Source organism: Citrus sinensis, chromosome 2 (genome assembly GCF_022201045.2).
Source record: "Citrus sinensis cultivar Valencia sweet orange chromosome 2, DVS_A1.0, whole genome shotgun sequence".
Lineage (NCBI taxonomy): Eukaryota > Viridiplantae > Streptophyta > Magnoliopsida > Sapindales > Rutaceae > Citrus > Citrus sinensis.
The window spans coordinates 9,788,851-9,810,513 of NC_068557.1; the positions used below are offsets into that span (position 1 = coordinate 9,788,851).

The following is a 21,663-nucleotide window of genomic DNA, read 5'->3' on the forward strand; positions in this document are numbered from 1 at the left end:
ACTGAGCTAACTCTAGCCCTGCAATCAAAGCCTCATATTTTGTCTAGTTGTTTGTGGCTTTAAACTCGAGCCTTTACAATATAATAGATTTCCTTTCCATCTTGACTTTCCAAAATTATCCTTACCCCATCCTTTTGCACGCTTGAAGACCCATCCACCGTCACCTGCCAAATTTGGCCTCCATTGTCTTTAACATCAACACGCTTGTGGTCGGTATCGACGCGAGGCTCTATAAATTCTACTATAAAGTCTGCCAATGCATATGCCTTAATCATTGCTTGTGGTCTGTCGCTTATATTAAACTCACTTAGCTCTATTGCCCACTTTACCAGGCGACCAGAAGCTTCCGGTTTATGCAACATTTGTCGTAGCGGCTGGTTAGTCACCACAACAATGGGAAATGCTTGAAAATATTGTCTTAACTTCCGAGCAGCAACAACTAGGGCGAGTGCCCACTTCTCCATCTTTGGGTATCTAGTCTCAGGGTCGAGTAGAGCTTTGCGGTGTAATACACTGGATATTGAATTCTCGACTCCTTACATACCAATACCGAGCTTGTTGCATAATCCAAAACGGTCAAATATAGGAACATTACATCCTCTCCTCGCAGTGTGGACAACAACATGGCTTAGTGTAAGTATTGCTTTAGCTTCTGAAAGGCTTCTTCGTACTCATGAGTCCTCTCCATCTTCTTTCGTCTTTTATTCACTTGGATTTGCCTTATATATGAATCAACTCAATGCCGCCACTTTTCCTGTGAGGCTCTGTATCTCGTTTAAATTACGAGGAGACCTCATTTCCACAATTGCTCAGATCTTCTCTGGATTTGCCTCAATTCCATGATGACTCACCATAAATCCGAGGAACTTGCCGGAATCGACCCCAAAGACACACTTCTCAGGGTTGAGCTTCATTTTGTATCTTCACATAAGTTCAAACATCTCATCGGGGTGTCTAGTGTGCTCGGTTGGGCTCTTCGATTTGGTTATCATATCGTCCACATAAACCTCCATCGTGTGCCTAATTAGTGGCTTGAAAATTTTGTTCACCATTCTCCAGTATATTGCGCTGGCATTCTTGAGGCCAAACAACATAACCCTGTAAGAGAACAAATCCTGGTTAGTAAAAAAGACTGTGTGTTATTCATCTTACTCGAACATCGAGATTTGATTGTATCCAGAGAACGCATCCATAAAGTTAAGCAAGCTATGACCAGTTGTTGAATCGACCAATTAATCAATTTTAGGTAATAGGAAGCTGTCTTTTGGGCACGCTTTGTTAAGATTGGTGAAATCCACGCACATCCTTCATTTTCCATTGGCATTATTTACGAGAACGACATTAGATATCCACTTGGGGTAGTTCACCTCCCTGATTAATCATGCCTTTAGAAGTTTCTCCACTTCACCATTAATGGCCTTGTATCTCTCATGGTTAAAGTATCTCTTTTTCTGTTTAACAGGTCAGGCTCCCTTCTTTATCACCAACCTGTGGCAAGCTACCTCCGGGTCGATTCTTGGCATATCCTCATGCGACCAGGTGAACACATCCGAGTGTGCCTGTAGACAATGGACCAGATCCCGCTTTATCTCTTCTCTCAACTTCGATCCAATCTTAACAGTTCTCTCTTAGCCTTTTTTTTTATACTCACAGTTTCCAACTCTTCAATTGGTTCATACACTCTTTTTTTAGATCTTGATCGAGAATTAAGCATGGTAATTTGCATTGTCTCTTTAATTTCTATTACATAACACCCTCAAGTGATTCTTTAGTCGCCCTTTACAACCTTTACACGACTTTATTCACTCGATACTTGAGGGCCAAGTAGCGGTTGTTCTTTACCGCCTTACTCACTCTAAAAAAAAAGTGACATAGAATTTTCTACTATGGGCTATCTTCGTCAACCACGACAAAATCCAGAGCCTATTGTGATTGGTAGCTTGACCATGCCAAGAGGAATCAACTTCCCTTCGCCAAACCCTTTCAATGATGTATTTGTGTGCTCCAACCTCAGATCTGCTATCCCCATTTCATTCAATGTGGACTTAAACAGGACGTCCACTGACCTTCTTGTATCTACCAGGACTCAATCAAATTTCTTACTGGCCACGGTGGCCCTAATCACCAGGGCATCCTCATGTGGGTACAATACTCCCTCCCCATCTTCATTTGTCCACATGATATGTATTTGTCTTGTTTTTGCCCGCTTAGCTGTTAGGGTGTTAAAAAATACTTCCTTCCTCGACCTGTTGGAGTTTTTAGCCACGGTGGGGCCCCCTGTTATAACACTGACAACGGGCTGCTTGCATCTCGTGTTACTAGTGTTTTGGTCTACTACACGCGGTTGGTCTGCGGCCGAGTGAGCGTTATTAATCAAATCATCCAAATACCGATTTCTCACTAAATCTTTAACTTGGTTTTTGAGGTCCCTAAATCTTCAACTTGGTTTTTGAGGTCCCGACACTAGGCTGTAGTGTGACCGTAGGTGTTATGAAACTCACAAAATAGACTCCTATATCGCCTGTTGGGTGCTTTCGCTATTGGTGCAAGGGGATATAACTGTTAACATATATATTTTCATAATGATGATTTTGTTGATAACAAATAAGATTAAGAATGATTAATCTTTTAAGCTCAAATTATTTTTTATATATTTTAAATAAATCATTATTTTCATATTATAAATGTTTTATATTTAATGAAAAAATGATTTTATGAAAAATGATTGTTTAAACACATGAAATGTTTGTCATCATCAAAAAGGGGGAGATTGTTAACATATACGTTTCCATGATATTGATTTTGATGATAACAAACAAGATTAAGAATGATTAATCTTTTAAGCCCAAATTATTTAATATTCTTTTTACTAGTTAGGCAACCCAAGAGGGGGGGTGAATTGGGATTTTAAAATTATTCTAGGCAAACCACACAACAATTCAATCTAATGCCTTAATAAATTCAATAAAAGCACAATAATAAATAAGTAAGGGAAGAGAAAGCTAACTCAAGGATTTTTACGTGGTTCGGCAATCCTCGCCTACGTCCACGCCTCCAAGCACACCGGGCTTGAGGATTTCACTATCCAAGCCTTTCCAAGGCTTCAAACGATTACAATTGACTTCAAGGTGTCAATGAACCTTTACAACAAGAGATTATCTCTCCAATCTCTTCACCCCAAGTGTCTCTCACACTTGTACTCTCACAATTTGATGAGAAATGATAAATACAACAATGAATCTCTCTTTAAGAGTGGATATACAAATTATAACTCAATGATGATTTAACAAATAATGATTTACGAAATGGAAGCTCAATATATGTTGTGTGCACTTGTTTATGCTTGCTTGAGTTACCAAAAATGAATTGGTTTTCAGTTTATATAGTTTGAACTCAAAAACTAGCCGTTACTAGCCGTTATGCACATTTTTGGTCGTAACCGGCTTGCCGTTTAACCATATTCGGTAAGCCACTTTCGTTCTGGTGCTTACTGCCGCGTATCCGGCTTGTCGTTTATCAGCATCCGGTAAGCCGCTTGCTACAGTAAAATATTTTCCAAAATTTATAGTTTGACCCTAAAACATACAAGCATACTTTCGCAATTTTATTTATTATGATTCATTCAACAAAATTAATATGGCAAAAATTGTTACCAAAATAATTAAATCATCTTGCCTCATCTTTTTCTCTTAGATCATGCTCAAATGATTATCCTCACAAGCTTCCATCAAGGAACTTCTCCACCATTCCTTGATTGTGGTACCTACAAAACAAATTCAAGTTGTGTGCTTTGGTACCCAAATACTCTTGGGTCCTTGAACGTTAAATTTAATTTCTTTTGGAACCCAAATACATTTTGCTCCATAATACGCATTTCTCTTAACTGGACATCTAAAACTCATATGACCATTTCCATTACAATAATGACAAATAATCTTATGATCACTTGTGGAGGTAGCCTTAACAAAATAATTCTTATAATATTTTTGTTTCAAGTAAGGCTTATACCCAAGTCCTCCTTTATCAAACACACATTTTTGAGTGCTTAGTAATTTTTCTAAGTTCTTTTGACCATTTGTGAATTTTAACACAATTTCATTGAGCTCATTACTCTTTTTCTTAAGCACTTCATTTTCTTTCATCAATTCACCAACATGTGATTTTTCATGCTCATATGAAGTACTTTGTTTGCATTTAAATGATGCAATTCTATCATGCAAAATTTTATTATCTAACTCTAGTCCTTTAATCTTTTCATTTAATGAACCATTGCATTTTTGTAAAGCATCATTTTCATTTTTCAAGTCATTTACATGTGATTCTAGATGCTTGTGTGAAGTGCTAGATTTCTCATTTGATAATGCAACTCTATCATGCAATGTTTTATTCTCTAATTCTAGGCATGTAATCTTTGCACATAGAGATTCATTTTCATTTGTGAGCTCTACCATTTTCTTTTTAAAACATGCATTCTTTTTATCAATTTTTATCCAATTATCATGCAATTCTTTAAAAGCATCATACAATTCATCATAGGTTGGATCACTTACCTCATCAAGTTCATCATTCGATTCATCTCCAATTGCCATAAGTGCCAAATTCGACACTTCATGAAATTCCTCCTTGTTTGTAGTCTCCTCATACACAATTTCAAGTTTTCTCCAAATTTCATAAGCATTAGAACAATTTGAAACTCTATAAAATTCATTTTTATCTAAGGCACAAAATAAAGCATTCATAGCCTTGGAATTTAAAGTCATGTTTTTCTTATCCAATTCACTTAAAACATTCTTCCCAGGAATGAATGAACCATCACAAACTATTTCCCATAGTTCATAATCTAAGGCTTGTAAAAACACTCTCATCCTAGTTTTCCAATAAGGATAGTCATTACCATCAAAGAATGAAGGTCTAGTGGTGAATTGGACTTCCATAAAAGTTGAACTAATTTGGGTTGATATTAATCTTTAACTCTAGACGGTTAAGTCTACACAAGAGCACCTTGCTCTGATACCAAATGAAATACTAGCTAGGCAACCCAAGAGGGGGGTGAATTGGGATTTTAAAATTATTCTAGGCAAACCACACAACAATTCAATCTAATGCCTTAATAAATTCAATAAAAGCACAATAATAAATAAGTAAGGGAAGAGAAAGCTAACTCAAGGATTTTTACGTGGTTCGGCAATCCCCGCCTACGTCCACGCCTCCAAGCACACCGGGCTTGAGGATTTCACTATCCAAGCCTTTCCAAGGCTTCAAACGATTACAATTGACTTCAAGGTGTCAATGAACCTTTACAACAAGAGATTATCTCTCCAATCTCTTCACCCCAAGTGTCTCTCACACTTGTACTCTCACAATTTGATGAGAAATGATAAATACAACAATGAATCTCTCTTTAAGAGTGGATATACAAATTATAGCTCAATGATGATTTAACAAATGATGATTTACGAAATGGAAGCTCAATATATGTTGTGTGCACTTGTTTATGCTTGCTTGAGTTACCAAAAATGAATTGGTTTTGAATTTATATAGTTTGAACTCAAAAACTAGCCGTTACTAGCCGTTATGCACATTTTTGGTCGTAACCGGCTTGCCGTTTAACCATATCCAGTAAGCCGCTTTCGTTCTGGTGCTTACTGCCGCGTATCCGGCTTGCCGTTTATCAGCATCCGGTAAGCCGCTTGCTACAGTAAAATATTTTCCAAAATTTATAGTTTGACCCCAAAACTTTATAAAACTATAGTATAGCCCAAAACGTTATGAAACGTTACAAATAAGTCCAATTTCAGAATTTCTAAATAATTCTTTGTTAATCCCAAAACTTTCTGAAATTATGATATATCTAAAAATACTATGAAACTTTTCAAATAAGTCCTTTACCAAAATTTCAAGCAATACTTGTTTATTTCAAAGTTTTCAAAATTCTTTCAATGAAACCATAAACTTTGAAAAACAACCAATTTCATAAAATCATTTTTCCATGAAATATGAAACATTTGTAATGTAAAAATAATAATTTATTTAAAAAGAATATTAAATAATTTGGGCTTAAAAGATTAATCATTCTTAATCTTGTTTGTTATTATCAAAATCAATATCATGGAAACATATATGTTAACAATAACAGTCCATGATGCTTTATCACATGATATAATTCATCTAGGGGGACTTTCAAAAGAGTGTACTGCCCATAACCCAGGGTCTAGTCGATCATCTGCATTGACCTTTCCCTAGAGGCATCGTCCTATGAAAAAAGAGAAAAATGTTTTTCTAGTATGCTAACTCTCGCGTTTCGTGGATGGTATGCTATTGAAGCATGATAATAAGAATGGTTGTAGGTTTAATCGGGCCCTCTCTACTAATTTTTGGTTGGAGAATGAGGAAACTAGTGTCTGCCACATTGTAATTAAGGTGATTTCTAATGAGGCTGAAAAGGGAGCACCGACCTATTTGCACATATTCCTTGAGTGGGATGATCCTTTCGTTTGATAGGCCGACTCCCTTTTGGAGTTTTCTTTTTCTTCCTTCTCAACTCTTCCAGTTGCTCGCTCTTAATATGCGCCATTTTTTCTTCCTCAATCTCTATGTTCCTTTTCGCCTACTCATATGCTACAGAGTAAGTCTGCACATTGGGACTTCTCAAGTTATACCATAGGCGACCTATCTTTACTCATTCTTTTAGCCCCCTCAAAGCCTGAGGATGGGTGAAGGCTCCGAGGTTAAGAACAGCATAGTGGTACCACTTAACGAACACCCTGAGGGACTCGCTCTCAAACTGTTTCATGCTCATCAACTCCATCATGTCATCTTCTGGGGCCATTGCTCCTCATAATTGTTCTGCAAACTCCTGTCACATCTGCTCAAAAGTCTTAATGCTCCCTCTTGGCAGCTTCCGGTACCATTCGCATGCTCATCCCTCTAAAGTTAAAGGGAACATCCTGCATCTCTAGGCTTGTGATAGACCTTATATTTCGGTCATGTCGTTAAAGCGCTCGATGTGTACTAAAGAGTCGGTTCTCTCGGCATACTTGAGGTCGGAAAAACAGAAGTCCCTCGAAATTACAACGCTTATGATCTCTGCTGAGAGAGGAGACTCGTTGTCCAGCTTTATTCTCTAACCAAGTGCTCTATTTCAGCCTTGCATCTCGTCTATCACTTGCGCCAATCTACGTACTTTTCCCTCCAGCTCCTTGGCTCGATCAGGATCACGAGCAACAACCAGATCTCGCTCTTGTTGATGTCATGTAAGTGTTATCTGAGCTCTTTTTCCTCAACATGGGCCATTCTATCACCATTGCCAGCATTTTGCTGTCTGGCGAATTGGTTCCATGTCACATGGTTAAACTCCCTTGAGAATTTATCACCAACACCACTGGTAGATCCCCACATATTTCTGCCAGGGATCCCTCTTTGCTCATTCCTTAGCTTGTGCAGGATGGTTGTTAGGGTCTCCATTTGCTTTTCCATTCGCTCGATTCTCTCGTGGATTGCTCTTTCCTTTGCTTCATTTGCTATCTCTATTAAAGTGATGAAATCACTAAGCCCAGGCTTGCCACCATGGGCGTTATTTCCTCTCATATTCATAATTATCCTTTTTTTTCTCCGTTTTGCCCTGTTGATGGTAGCTTTTCGTTCAATTCCCCACAAACAACGCCAAAATGTTGATACAAGATTTTAGGTCTACTCGTTCGCAACCAAAATTCCTCCTCAACACTTCAATTTGTAGTTGGTAGGGGATAACTTCACGCTGCTCTTTTTTAACGAGCAAGGCTTTAAAACTTGCAACTTTCCTAGGAATTCGGTCTCCATGACTCACGTTCATCACTTTGCCTAGTCCCCGGTTGTGGATGCTCAAACGTTGTAATTGTGGCTGAGCGAGCCTCGTGCCTAAATTCTCGGAAAGCAACACACGTTTTGATAATTACCATTAATTGGATCTCCGGCCGTGGCCCAAACAGAAGGTCTCCTTAGCGTCGAATAGAAGACTCCTACTCATGGACGCTATATAGCTCCTCCCACGAGAAGGAAATCATTGTTCGAGTGCAGCTGGTCGCGTCGTTATATACCCCAAATATGTACCATGTTTGATTCCATTTAGCATGTGTTGCTGCTTTTATATTTAAAAACTTTGAAATGTTAGATGATTGTTGTTGTGAATATTAATTTTATTGTGAAATTTTTTTTAGTTATTAGAAATAGAGGACAAGACTATCTACATTGAAGAAGTCAATAACTATTGACATAATTATTTTCTATATTTAGTTCTCATTGTAACATGTATATGATTTTTGTTGTTGATAAAAGCACGTATATGATTTAATTCAATCATAGATGGCTGAAATATTGGATTTTGTAGAGTAAATTAAATTGATTCTTTCCAAAAAAAATAATTAATCGATCTTTCTAATGATGGATTTTGTCTTTATATATCACTTTCTCTTTTCCAGATAATTACCTAATAAGCAAGAAGGATCAATCATTGTTGGGGATGAAAAACAAGAATCAAAATGGTTCCATCAAAATTTCTTTGAAAGTTTTTCTTTCAAAGCACTTATTGGAATATTCTAACCGAGGTAGATGACATGAGGTCCTGTAATGACTCAAAAAATCTGTAAACAATGTGATGGATGTCCATTTAAAAGGGGTCAAACGAAATTTACCCTTCATATGATATACATGTACTCGCGTGTGATGTCAACCAAAAGCAAATTACAAAATCAATTTCAGTTCACCACATTACTTTTTGTCAACTTTCTATTTTCTTTCCTTTAACTACTAATTCTCTCTCTATTTTTCAACCTCAAACTCTTCTCACACACACACACAAAAATAGCCCAAAAATAAACTTCCCTTCAATTCACAGCCAAAAGAAACCCTTCGCATTTCTATCCATCCTCCCAATCTTTTATTTCCAAATTTCGTCACAAGAAAGAAAGAAAAAGCAAAAAAAAAAAAAGGCACAAAGAGGCACCATTTTCATACTAAAAAACAGACGTAGAATTAATTTAACGCAAAAAATATAAAATAAAAACATGAAGCCTCCTAATCGGCGATTTGTTGTAGAGCGTCCGCTAATCCTCGGCGCGCTTCTAACCTTCGCAGTGACAGCCGCATTCCTCATAACCGGCTTGAGCCGAACCATGAAGGCTTCGATTCCACGCATTTACGCGATTGATTCAACCCCAGCGGCGATGCAAACACAACTCCTCGCCATCATTCACTACGCCACGTCACGAGACATCCCCCAATTGACCCTCCCGGAGATACGCGTCCCTTTCGACGCGCTCCTCGGCCTCGCGCCGTGCAACCTCCTCGTCTTCGGCTTGGGCCACGACTCCCTCATGTGGGCCTCACTGAATCCACGCGGCACCACAATCTTCCTCGAAGAAGATTCGAAGCTGGTCCACACGATCCTCGCACGTGCCCCCGCCCTGCGCGTCCACACGGTGACGTACCGGACGCACCTCTACGAGGCCGACCACCTCATGAGCTCTTACAGGTACGAGAAATATTGCTTGCCCCCTCACGTGCACCTTAAAGGTAACACCAGGTGCAAGCTAGTGCTGAACGAGTTGCCTGATGACGTGTACAACAGAGAGTGGGATGTCATATTTATAGACGGGCCACGTGGGTATTACGCAGAGGCGCCGGGTAGGATGGCGACGATTTTTACGGCAGCGGTGATGGCACGTGCGAGGAAGAGCAGGGGTGTGACGCACGTGTTCTTGCATGACGTGGACAGGAAAGTGGAGAAAGCATATGCAGAGGAGTTTCTGTGCAGGAAATATTTCGTTAAGGTCGTGGGGAAGCTTTGGCATTTTCGGATACCGCCCGGTGCTTACGCGATCCCGGGGAAGGGGCAGAGAGGCATTTCGGTTTTCTGCTAATGCAAAAATTATAATTGAAAAAAAAAAAAAACAATGTGGAGAGTGGGATTTGAACCCACGCCCTTTCGGACCAGAACCTTAATCTGGCGCCTTAGACCAACTCGGCCATCTCCACGTTTAGCGCTTTTATTAGACTTAATTAAAGTTTTTTCCTTCTCTTTTGGTTCTCAATGATATCGAATCCAATGATACCCACAAATCCCGTTTACAATTTTGTTCCAATTATTGAAAGAAATGTAAAATAGAAAGTAATAGCATGCAAAATTGCAGGGACATTGTTAGCGTCAAAATCGAGACAAGCTTCTTCACATGTATCTATGGAAAGAATTGAGATCATGGGGTGGAACCTGTCAAATTGTTATGCATACAACTCGACTCAGTTCATTGCTCTATTCACTATCAGATTGGTCTTATATCGATGTAGGAAAATCAAGATGAAAATGATGAAGATGCATTCATTTACTTGGTTAGATATAATTGAAACATAATTGTGCAATTCCGAAGTGTAGCTTGAGCAGCACATTAACTACATTAATGTAACACCACTATACATGTGGAACATACAAAATACAAATCGGCCAGAAATGAAACTAGATTGCTGGGAGAACCAGTCCCCAACTACCTTGACCTAAATACAGGTGACACCCTCCTTCGAACGATCTCCTGAATTTGCTCTGAAGACAAAACTGATGCTGCACTTTCAAAGTTGGCATCTTCCATCTGGTGGTGCAACTGTAAAAACAGAAGAGTACCCTCAGAAAGGGAAGAAGTCGTCATTTCCAACAACATTTCTATAGATCACATAATCATTTGAATTTCAAAGTCCAACACAACATAGAGATCTTGAGTTGTTTTCAAGATAAATCAATCATCTATTTGAATGCTGGTCTGAATTTCTTTCTATCCTGTTCCGGGTAAGTCAAACATAGACAAATAAAGACCTTCTCGAGAATTGCAGACTGATCATCCAGGTGAAATCTACGCATGTAATTTAGCATCTCCAGTTGCTGCAAAAGAAGTTATCTTTAGATTCAGCAATACTACATTACAACTAATTGCGTTTTCCCAAATTTTGGTCTCAAAGTACCTGTTCTTGTAGTTTTTGTTGACTATCCATCCTTTCAGCAAATTCATCTGGTCCATGCACAGCTTCATCACAGACCATCTCTTCCCTAGCACAAGATAGAGTGAGTAATATTATTGAAAGAGAAAAATTAGATAAAGATCCTTAGTTAAAGAGAAAAGTTAGAAAAATTAGATTGATCCTTATTTAAAGAGAAAAATCAGATATAGCTCCTTTAAAAAATTTGAACCCGACAGTAATCATATGCAAAGAAGTTCATCCATCAACAGAAGCTAAGAGATAAAGAGGCTAAAAATATGGATAAATGAATCTAAGTAAAACAGATGCTAAAATAAGCAACGGCTCATCTCAAAAATGAGTAATGCTTGCATGAAAGGAATTCTGTAACCAAGACAATTTGTCTTCATCAAAATAGAAGGCCAAGCGAACTACACAAATTTTTTACTGATGATGTCAAAGAGCTATAGCAAAGTCCACCAAACCAGCCAAGGATATGTTCATGTTCCGTTTGCGTATGCAAACCATTTAAACTGTCAACAAGCCCGTCGTCTTTCATAGGACCAACAAGTGGTCTATTTCTAATTCTTATACCAAATTTTAAAATGTTGGAATAGAAAACAGATGCTTCAGCATTTGAAAGAAGACAATTCCAAAGTTCACACAAATCACAGAGCTTAAGAGACAATATGCAACCAAAAGCAGACACACTGGAGGATGTCCTTCATGTCATGAAGGGAATGAGTTAAAAGTCTCAGTTCTGTGCACTAAAAGAATAAGTTCACATAGTGGAAACAGGATACTTTTCCCCTTAACAGATCAAAGAAGACTGATGATGGTATCTAAAAGTCAAAATAGTACAGATAAAAGTGAGAGATAAAGAGAGCTTACGTTGCCACAAATTTATAGAATTGTATCATCAAATCCTGATCGTTCTCATAAGTCAAATTCACCTTCCCCAGGCAAGTGAGACCAAAACTTGGATCTACAACAGAAAAACTGGCATACTTTGAATAATGTTACACCATGTATGCATCTTAGTACAATGTCATCTACATGTAGAATCTTTCAAACTATTACAATCTATTTGATTTCCAGTTGAAAAATTATAATTTGTAAAAAATAAAACCGGCGCTCGCAGTCCAATATTACATCTTTGATCCAGAATCCTCTTGATTTTTAACTGGCATTCTATTACCTGGAAGTATCATAGTATGGGGTTTATGGCTGTCTTATGCAGTTTTGGGGACAAGTATTATATCTAATACAAAAGCAGGGCACATACAGTCTTATCCATAAATGCATAACCTTGTCAACATTTTCAAACCATACTGCAAGCCGAATCAGTGATGAAATGTCTTCTGCAATCCTAATTCCAGTTCGAGTATGATCAAAATAAAGGATGAAGCAGGAATATATGTAACAAAGTGTATATAGATGCATGATAAATTATGTCACTCACTAAGGCAGGGTGAAGTAGTACATATTGCATTTGATTCACAAGGCTCTAACGAAGCTGTGCTAGTAGATAAAAATTTTCACAACTAATATTACAATCAAACCAACCCTGAAAAAATAGTGCCACCAAGACTAAGGTTGAGAGTGCATACTCTTTACACAATGATAAATGTTTTTCTAGTATTGAAAAGTAAATGATACAGTCAATCACTGCACAAAGTTGATTACTTCTGAAGCAACAATCAAATTTAAACAGAATTCAACACAAGTAGAAATCTACAGTGTCACCTATGACAAACTTACCAACACCCATTTCCTGAAATAGCTCTTCCTGGATTTCAGTAGTAACAGCAATGGCTTCCTGCATACAATCTAACTTCATTTTCAGGAAAAATGAAAAAAAATGCAACAAGTAGATGGACTATTTACAGACTCCTAATGCAGAAACACCACTTTATTAAGTTTAAACACTTAAATCAACAAGCAGATTACATCAACAGAAATCTTACAAGCCACCAAAAACATGGTTCTTACTTTTACATCCATAAGTCAAATTAAAGGGGCTATGTGGTATGAGGTCTAATATATTCAAAGACAGCTAAAATTGAGATCTTTACACACTGTTCATTTTTTATGCAATGAAAGCAAGCACTTCTAATATCCAAACAAAACTACCATTCCAACATCAGCAAAGTGGAATAACACTATGCCTTCCATTTGGATAAATACACATCAAGGAGAAAGCAGAAGACGAACAATTTTTAGATTATATCACTTCTGTTTCTTATTGATAGAAATCTCACTAAGACAGCTGATATTTGCATTATGCAAAATTGAGATAAAGGTCCTATTTTCTTGTGTCTTCAAGTTCAGAGACTCAATCTTTTCCCTGTTCCTTCAGGTCCAAAGCTAGAGAAAGGAACTATGAAATGGCGGTGAGTACCGCATATATTAAAATAAGCTACATGAAAATGGACTACAATAAAGAGTCTGCTGCATATCAATTGAATCAATTCCTCGAAAACCCATTACATAAGCACTCATCAACAAAGAAATGAAACATTGTCGCATTTTCTACCAGTCAAGCAACGCATATGAATTAACCAGAACCCAGATACCAACATGAAGACAGAATGACATTTCACGATGTAACACATTTCAAAATAGAATGAATATAAAAAGCATAAAACAATGAACAAAGAATGAAATAGTGAAAGAGAAAGAATTTTCCTTTTCGTCTTCCACAGCATCAGCAACCCTTTTCTTTACATCTAACAAAAACAAAAAGGGAAAGATTATTCTATCAAGAAAAGAAATGGCAGTAAAAAAATAAATAAAAGGTAAACGGAAGGGAAAACGTACCAGGCTGAGATGTGAGGAATGAAAAGCGGTTGAAGAGATGAAGTAACTGTTCTTTAGAAAGCATTCCAGAGGTTTGTAAGTAGGGAGTAGGCATTGATGAAGATGACATTGCAGAGATTCCTATCAATGCAATGCTTTTTGTTTTGGAAGCGTAATAATATTCAATATTCACCTCTCTTTTTTCTTTTTCTTTTTCTTTTTCTTTTTCGCTTTTTTTTAAGAGAAAATAGAAGCCTATAAATTACTTTATTATTTGAGGCCAAAAATAAAGACGGGTTCTCAATGAAAGATATATTTTAAATGTCAAAATTAATAAATAAAAAAAGAAGACTTATATACGATCGCATAAAAGAGAAGAGGGAATAAGGACTTGTTTCCGTACGAAATCTTAGGGCCTGTTTGTTATTATTTTTTAATTTAATTTTTTTAAAAATAAAAATAAGAATGAAAATAATATTTTATAATTACTGTATTTTAAATTTAAATATGCATATGTTATTATTTTTTATATTTTATATTTTAAAATTAAAAATATTAATATGTGTTTGGAAAGCACAATGAAAAAATAAAAAATAATAAATATATGTTCGGTATGATTATTTTTAAAAATAATTTTTACTAATTATTGTCATACTTATAATTAAAAGGTAAAAAAAAATTTATAATTGATATTTTTATAATATAAAAGTGAGAATGAAAGTGATATTTTAAAATTATTATATTTTGAAATTGAATATGTATTTGGGATTATTTTTTATATTCTATATTTATAATATAAAAATAATAATATATGTTTGGTAGCCAATTGAATTTTTTTTAAAAATAACTGAATATGTGATCGGTGATATTATTTTTAAAAACAATTCTTAATAAACATTTAAGTCATAATTGTAATTAAAAAGTTGAAATAATGAAAAATAATATAAAACTGATTTGATTAATCTCCATAACTACGATTAAATTTTTAAATAAATATGATTTACAAGTTAGCAATAAAATTTTAAGGTAAATAATATTACCATAATTACACGCTCTCGTCTCCAATTACTTTCTTGTTATGTCTTCTCCGTAACAAGGAAATAAAATTGTACATTAAAATTTCATTTGCTTTGAATTCATGTATTTTCCGTTATTTAAAGAACAAGTGCAGCAAACACTTAAATGGCCAGGCTATACTCTCAGATTCAAGAACCCCACAACTCTTACCCACATGCTTTTAAGTTGGGAAAAAAGAAAAAGAAAAAAAGAAACTAAAGACTATACAGGACCGGAGATCAAGATCCAACTTGCTCACTTGGGAGCCGTTTAAGAGAATAAAATATGCTAAAATTAATATATATTTATATAATCTTTCAGTCTCTACTATATTTGGATGAAACCTAATTGAATTAAAAATATTTCTTCTTTTTATTTCCACTCCCGGGTTGCTTGTTTTGGCCACCGGTTGGGGTTTTGGCTAGCGATGGGAGATTAGTCACCAGAAGAACTTGCAGCCTTGCTCCTTCAAAAGCTCATACGGTGTCGCTTCCTCGAGGAAAGACTGCTTTCTTGACCCTTCCCTCATGCTTGTTTCAGGAGCAGGTACAGATCTGCAGACAGTGATTTCAAATACTTTTTTGTTTAAGAACTGAAAAAATAAAGATGGGGAATGAGAAAATGTTGGATGACCCCAAAAATTAAGTAGAGCTATGTATGAGACAAAAGAAATTAGAGTGAAGATTCAAAAAATACTTGAAAATTTGGTTTTGACAGAAGAAGAAGATAAGATGTGAAGATGAAAAATGAAGAATAAAGTAGCTACAAAAGAGGAAGAGAGTGGAGATAAATGTGAGAAAGATAAAGAAGAATCTGTGCTGATCGATGAGAAAGAAAATATGAGGAAACTTGTACTTAATAAATTCTTTATGTGATAAAATTATTTTGATTTATTCTCATAAAATACTAATTGGCATGATTACACATATATGATTATTAAAATATATGTCCTCAGGTTATGACCGGCTTTCTTACATAAGCGGTCACCTCAGTTGTTAATGAAAGTAAGTTGAGATGAGACACAAGATTAAGAGAAAGTACTTGATACGTTCTCATGAAGCTTATATCTTGAAAATGTCGCATTGATTGGGTCAAGATGAAGAACCTGATTAAGTCAGATATGAGTTCATTTGGTATCTTATGAAGGCAAGCTTATTGAGACTCAAATTGGGCACTCAAATAAACAATTGATTTAAGATCTGTACAGTGGATAGCCAGACATATGCTCTTACACAAAGAGAATTCAATATAACGCATGATTTATACCATGCATGCTTTTGTGACCAAAAAGAAAATGAGTGAATGAATCCATGATTTCTCATTGTGTAAGTTCCTTCGAGGTATAAAAAGGACCTTAACAGTTTCCTTAGTTACCATCAACTATATCTTAAAGGAAAAGATTGGTGATAGCTACTTTAGCATGTTCTTTCTATGACTATGATGTTATTCGGTCTATAAAACTTGTCTAAGAAAACAGCCAGCCTAGAACTAAAAGATATGAGTAGATTGGGAAGATTTATTCTCCTTACATCTGGCTTATGCATCCACCAGTCGACCAGTTGTATAATCTGCCTAGGGATGGATACAGTTATGAATACACAGAGTGCACAACGTCAAACATAATTTTTGTTAAGTGATTAAATATGTTTGTACCGATGTAAAGGATAATGAAATTTAGGAAATATAATGAACAAGTTATTTGAATCTCTTACAAAAAGTGCAATTGAGATTTTTTGCTCTACAAGCTCCAAGTTATGTTGTTCATGGGTCACACGTTGCATTTGCTCGTATGATACTGTGGTTGTGGTTTTATGTCAAAAAACCCTACTCTTGTTGCTCTAGTTACTTAATCATCCCATCACGTGTGAGTGGGAGGTGTTAGATTTAACACCTATGATGGGATGAATTAATCTAAACGTAAGTGATAAGATAAACTTAGAGTTTGTCTAGAATTCTTATAAGATAAAATTAGTATTTTATCTTAAGATGTAGCTTATCAAATAACTCTAAGAAGTTGATTTGAATTAAACTACACTTATTGTACTATATAAACACTACATGGGTGAGTGATAGCACATACAATAATAATCATAAGAATCAGAGCAACATCAAAAGAGAGTGAGAAAAAAGGGAAAAAAGGCAGTAGGTTCTTACTTCATGAACTGAGGGGATTTTCTGAATACGTGATTGTCCTCCGATCATCAGTGACATAAACTCGTGACGATCCGTTCGTGAAGGAGATTTGCTCGTAAAGGTTCCAATCCCTAGCAATCAATTCTTATTCGTTACGATCTGCACGTGCTAGTTCCTGACTTTTGGAGATTTGAGGGAGCTTATTCTTTATTCTTGTAGATTCGTTACGATTAGTTTCCGCATCAACCAATAAGGTATGGATTTGGTTGAAAAAAATAAATTGCATGATTTATTTACAAAATTATCACTTTATTTATAAAAAACAAATAAGATGTTACTTATATTCATATATTCAAAAGGAAAAAATAAACATATAATTCATATATTCATATTCAGAACCATTCAGACTTCAAAAAAAGTTCAGACCATTCATATTTCGAACCAAAAAAAAAACTCTAAGTGAACATTGGCAAATATGTTAGTACAAAAAAAAAGGCAAAGCATATACAAAATAGTATTTATTATCAAATATTTAACTTTAGTTTCTTTAATAATTTGATAAGATCTTATAGTCTCAAATTTTAGGTTCTCTTTAGTATAAATTTTCAAATAAAGATTATTTAAGTAGAGTTTTTTTAACTAAATTGTCACTAAAAAAATTTTAGTTGATTAGTTAACAATCAGAGCTTTTATATAAAAAAAAAAAATTACTTTAAGAGGCAAGTGTTTGAAAGTTATATATGAAATGATTGAAATATAATTATCAAATAAATAAAGCATATTTTTTACATTTCAACATTTAAAAAAAATCAACTCTACTCTTAAAAGCCAAAATTTAAATTTTTGCTAGTACATACAAAATAGCTTATTTAATCATTAAAAACTCTACTAAAAAAATAACCAAACAACAACAAAAAATTTAAAAGAAACTTATGAGATTAAATAATCATTAGATAAGGCTCAGTTGAGTATAGTCTTTCAATTACAACTTATTTAAGTAGACCTTTTGTTAATCTATTGACGCTTATTTTTTGTCAACCAGAAAATTGAATAAAGGGGATGATATAAAGAGTAAAACATCAAGGATTTACGTGGTTTAGCACTTGACCTACGTCCATGGGAGTCACGAGAGCAATTTTCATTATTGAACAATGATTACAACGAAGTTTTTCTTTCTTGCTACTCGCCTTTTGAACTTTTTTTTTCGCTTGTCCTCTCCACCTCTAAAACTCTCAATTTATAATACAATTTTTTAGTGTCCTAAGTCGTTGCTAATTCTTTATTTTGGTCGATTTTTTCTACTTAATTAGAATTTCATTTGGAGTCTATTTTTGTCTCATTCTCAAAGTAGGTTCCGAAGCTTCTAGATTAATTAGAATTTTATTACGCTTTGCTTCTGAAGCTTCCGTTGTTTCTTACATGATATGTTTCTTTTTATTTTTTGCTTTTCTAGTTCCTGGTTCCTAGTTCTTAGACATGACTTTAAAATTATGTGTGTCCTTTATTCTTCACGTGAATTTTTTTATGCTTCAAACGTGCTTACTTTGCTCCAAAGTCAAGCTTAACTTTATTGCATGGTTCCTGGTTCCTTTTGACTTTCCATGCTCTTATGCTTCATGCTCCATGTTCCATGTTCCATGTTCCATGCTCCTTGCTCCCACTTTAATTAATTCTTTTTCATGCTCCCATGCTCCATGCTCCTTGCTCCCACTTTAATTAATTCTTTTTCATGCTCCCATGCTCCATGCTCCATACTCCATGCTTCCACATGCTTCATGCTTCCACTTTAATTAACTCTTTTTCATGCTCTTATGCTCTATGCTTTATGCTTCCACTTTAATTAATGCTTTTTCATGCTCCATGCTCCATGCTCCATTCTTCCACTTTAATTAACTCTTTTTCATGCTCCAATGCTCCATGCTCCATGCTCCATACTTCCACTTTAATTAACTCTTTTTTATGCTCCCCTGCTCCATGTTTCATGCTTTCACTTTAATTAACTATTTTTCATACTTCACTTTTTTCTTTGACATTAGCTGTCCCTAGCTCTTTTGGAGCTTTATTGTTCAAGGCTTCAAGCTCAAAAAGAGTTATTTCCTCACCTATTTATACATTGGTTGTTGCCTCTTCTTCTACCCACCCACTAGTCTAACTCTTACTTATAGAAATTGGTCTTCTCTCTCTCATTCAATAATCAACTTTTTTTTTAATCTCTTAGTTTTGTTTATCCATTTTTTTGTGAGTATTTGTTGTTGTTTTTCCCTTCTCTTTTTTTTTTTTAGCAACTTGGAATACACCTCCCCCTTCCACTATAACCTCTGATAATGAGAAAGGGCTGCTGCCGAGTATCCTTAATATTCCACCAAAATTTAGATCTTGGACATATCTCTCCCAACCTAGTTTTTCTAATTAATATTCGGTTTTATCTCCCTTGTACACCTTATAGATTCTTCTAAAGGTGAGTTTTTTTTTTCTCTTTTTTCATATTTTTGAGCACATAGTAACATGTATGCTTTTTTTTTTTTTTAGCTATGTCTTCCGAGAATGATGGAGCTCGCAAAAAGAAGATTGAAAAGCTTCCTCTTGCTAAGATTAGTAGAAAGCTAAGAGATAAGCCTACCTTTTATGTTGGAGGGTCCTCTTCCCAAGCTGTTATTCCTAATCATCCTCAGCAAGAGACCTTGCCTCTACTAGCTGTTAACTTGGCTATGTATCCACCATCTGTTAGCTCTTCTTTCACTTCCAACATATCGGCTTCTGCTCATTTCCCATCAGATTCCAGCCAAGGGACTTTGCTTATGATGGAGGACTTGCCCAACTTTGCTTGGGAGGACTCTGCTAAAACATATCTCAATTCTTTCAACCAATTTTGGCCTCAGTACATTTCTTCCAACGACGTGAGGCATATTGAAAGTTGTGACCCAGTCGACGTCATGCTAAATAACATTTGTCAGATACCTTGTGTTTCCTTACTCTTGGTGTTTCAACAAGCTGTCTATCTATTAAAATTTCTATTCATTTCACTGCAGCTTTGTTGTGCCATCCAAGTATCCAAAAAAAGAATTAAAAATTTGATGTTAGAAAGAAATACTTTGATTGAATCTGGGCGAGCTTTTGAAAGGGGAATTGTTGAGCTAAAGGAAAGCTTGACTGAAGAAAAAGCTCATGTGGCGTAGCTAAAGGAAAACTATGAAAACCTAAAAACCAATTATGACAATCTAAGGGCTCAATCCCAATTTGAGATTCAAGATTTGTCTAACTCCCTTAATGAACTCAATCTTCAAATGTCAACTGCAAAAGCTTCAGCTGTGAAAGAATACAAGACTTCCGCTGAATTTGCCAATATTATTGATGATGAATTTTTTAAGGGTGCTGCCAAGGTGAAAGCAATGATGGAAAGTCATTATCCCCACCTTGACTATAGCTTTCTAGAAGGTAATGAAGATGATGACTAATCCTGGCATAGTGCTCCCCTCTTTTTTTGTACCAGGCTAGTGGGATTATATGATGCCTTTATTTCCCACTCTTCTTGTTATGGACTTAAGAAGTTGTCTGTTTTTAGAAATTTTAATTTTGACTTTCCTTTCTTTTACCTTTGTTGTCACTCGAATTTCTTTAATGTTTTCTTGAATTTGCTTAACTTTTCCTGCACCAAAAATTTGCTTAACTTTTCCTGCACCAGGAATTTGCTTTACTTTCCCTACACCAGAAATTTGCTTTAACTTTTCTTATAATTTACTTAGAATTTGCTTAACTTTTCCTACACTAGGAAATTTGTTTTTACTTTTATTTTAACTTTTCCTGCACCAGGAAATTTGCTTTAACTTTTCCTGCATCAAGAATTTGCTTTACTTTTCCTGCACTACGAATTTGCTTAACTTTTCCTGCACCAAGAAATTTGCTTTAACTTTTCCTGCACCAGGAATTTGCTTAACCTTTCTTGTACTTTGCTTAGAATTTGCTTTTAGCTTTTCCTGCTTCTTTCTTGTTAGAACAAGAAACTTAAAAATATATATATACTGAAGTAATTGAGAAAAAACGGTTTTATTAATAAATAGTTAAATTTTGACTGCGAACAATCCTTCGGTAACAATTAAACTTTCTGATAACTCAAAGAGGGCCTTATTATGATTGTTGAAAGATTAACAAATTTTATATTGATAGTAATCCTTATATGCTCTGCATTCCAAGGACGCAGGAGCATAACTCCACTCATATCTTTTTTTTTTTTTTTGGTCTTAACCACGAGGTATCTTGGGGATGGTCTCAATTGTGGGAGTCACCTTTAAGCCCGTACCACAACTCAGACTAGAAGCCCCTGCTCGAACCGGGAGGCACAGGTTCTCCCAACAAAGGCGACTTCCCTGCGACTCAAACTGGGGAGCAAACTCAGTCAAGTCACTTAAGGAGACTCCACTCATATCTTTTATCCTATAAGTTTCAGGACGAATAATTTCTGTTATTTTATAGAGAGCCTCCCAGTTCGGGCCTAGCACTCCAACATTCTGCTCTCTAGTGCTCTGAAATACTAGCCAAAATGTTATATGGTCAAAAGTGATCTTCATGTCCTTTATTGAAAATTTGGGAGGTGTATATGACCATTTTCTCAAACAGTGGGGGTGTAGGTCTTCTTTCTTGTTTATAGAGGGCAAATTTATTTTTTAGATTGTGATAAAACAATTAATTTAAGATAATTTT

The 21,663-nt window shown here is 35.6% G+C and overlaps 2 protein-coding genes and 1 non-coding gene across 3 annotated transcripts; 1 reads left to right on the forward strand and 2 right to left on the reverse strand.

The window, feature by feature from the left end:
* Positions 1-9,041: 9,041 nt before the first annotated feature.
* LOC102611637 (probable methyltransferase At1g27930) lies at positions 9,042-10,052 on the forward strand. Its single transcript, XM_006470012.4, has one exon. The coding sequence runs from the start codon at positions 9,042-9,044 to the stop codon at positions 9,894-9,896; it is 855 nt and encodes a 284-aa protein (XP_006470075.1). The 3' UTR covers positions 9,897-10,052.
* Positions 9,931-10,011, reverse strand: TRNAL-AAG (transfer RNA leucine (anticodon AAG)). The gene has a single exon. It is a non-coding gene; the product is annotated as a tRNA-Leu (tRNA).
* Positions 10,053-10,331: 279 nt separating the features above from the next.
* Positions 10,332-13,992, reverse strand: LOC102611348 (uncharacterized). Its single transcript, XM_052435581.1, has 7 exons — positions 13,798-13,992; positions 13,663-13,706; positions 12,739-12,793; positions 11,869-11,962; positions 10,984-11,068; positions 10,838-10,903; positions 10,332-10,628 (listed from the first exon to the last, which is right to left on the reverse strand). The coding sequence occupies exons 1-7, from the start codon at positions 13,904-13,906 to the stop codon at positions 10,515-10,517; spliced, it is 567 nt and encodes a 188-aa protein (XP_052291541.1). The 5' UTR covers positions 13,907-13,992; the 3' UTR covers positions 10,332-10,514.
* Between the last annotated feature and the right edge of the window lie 7,671 nt (positions 13,993-21,663).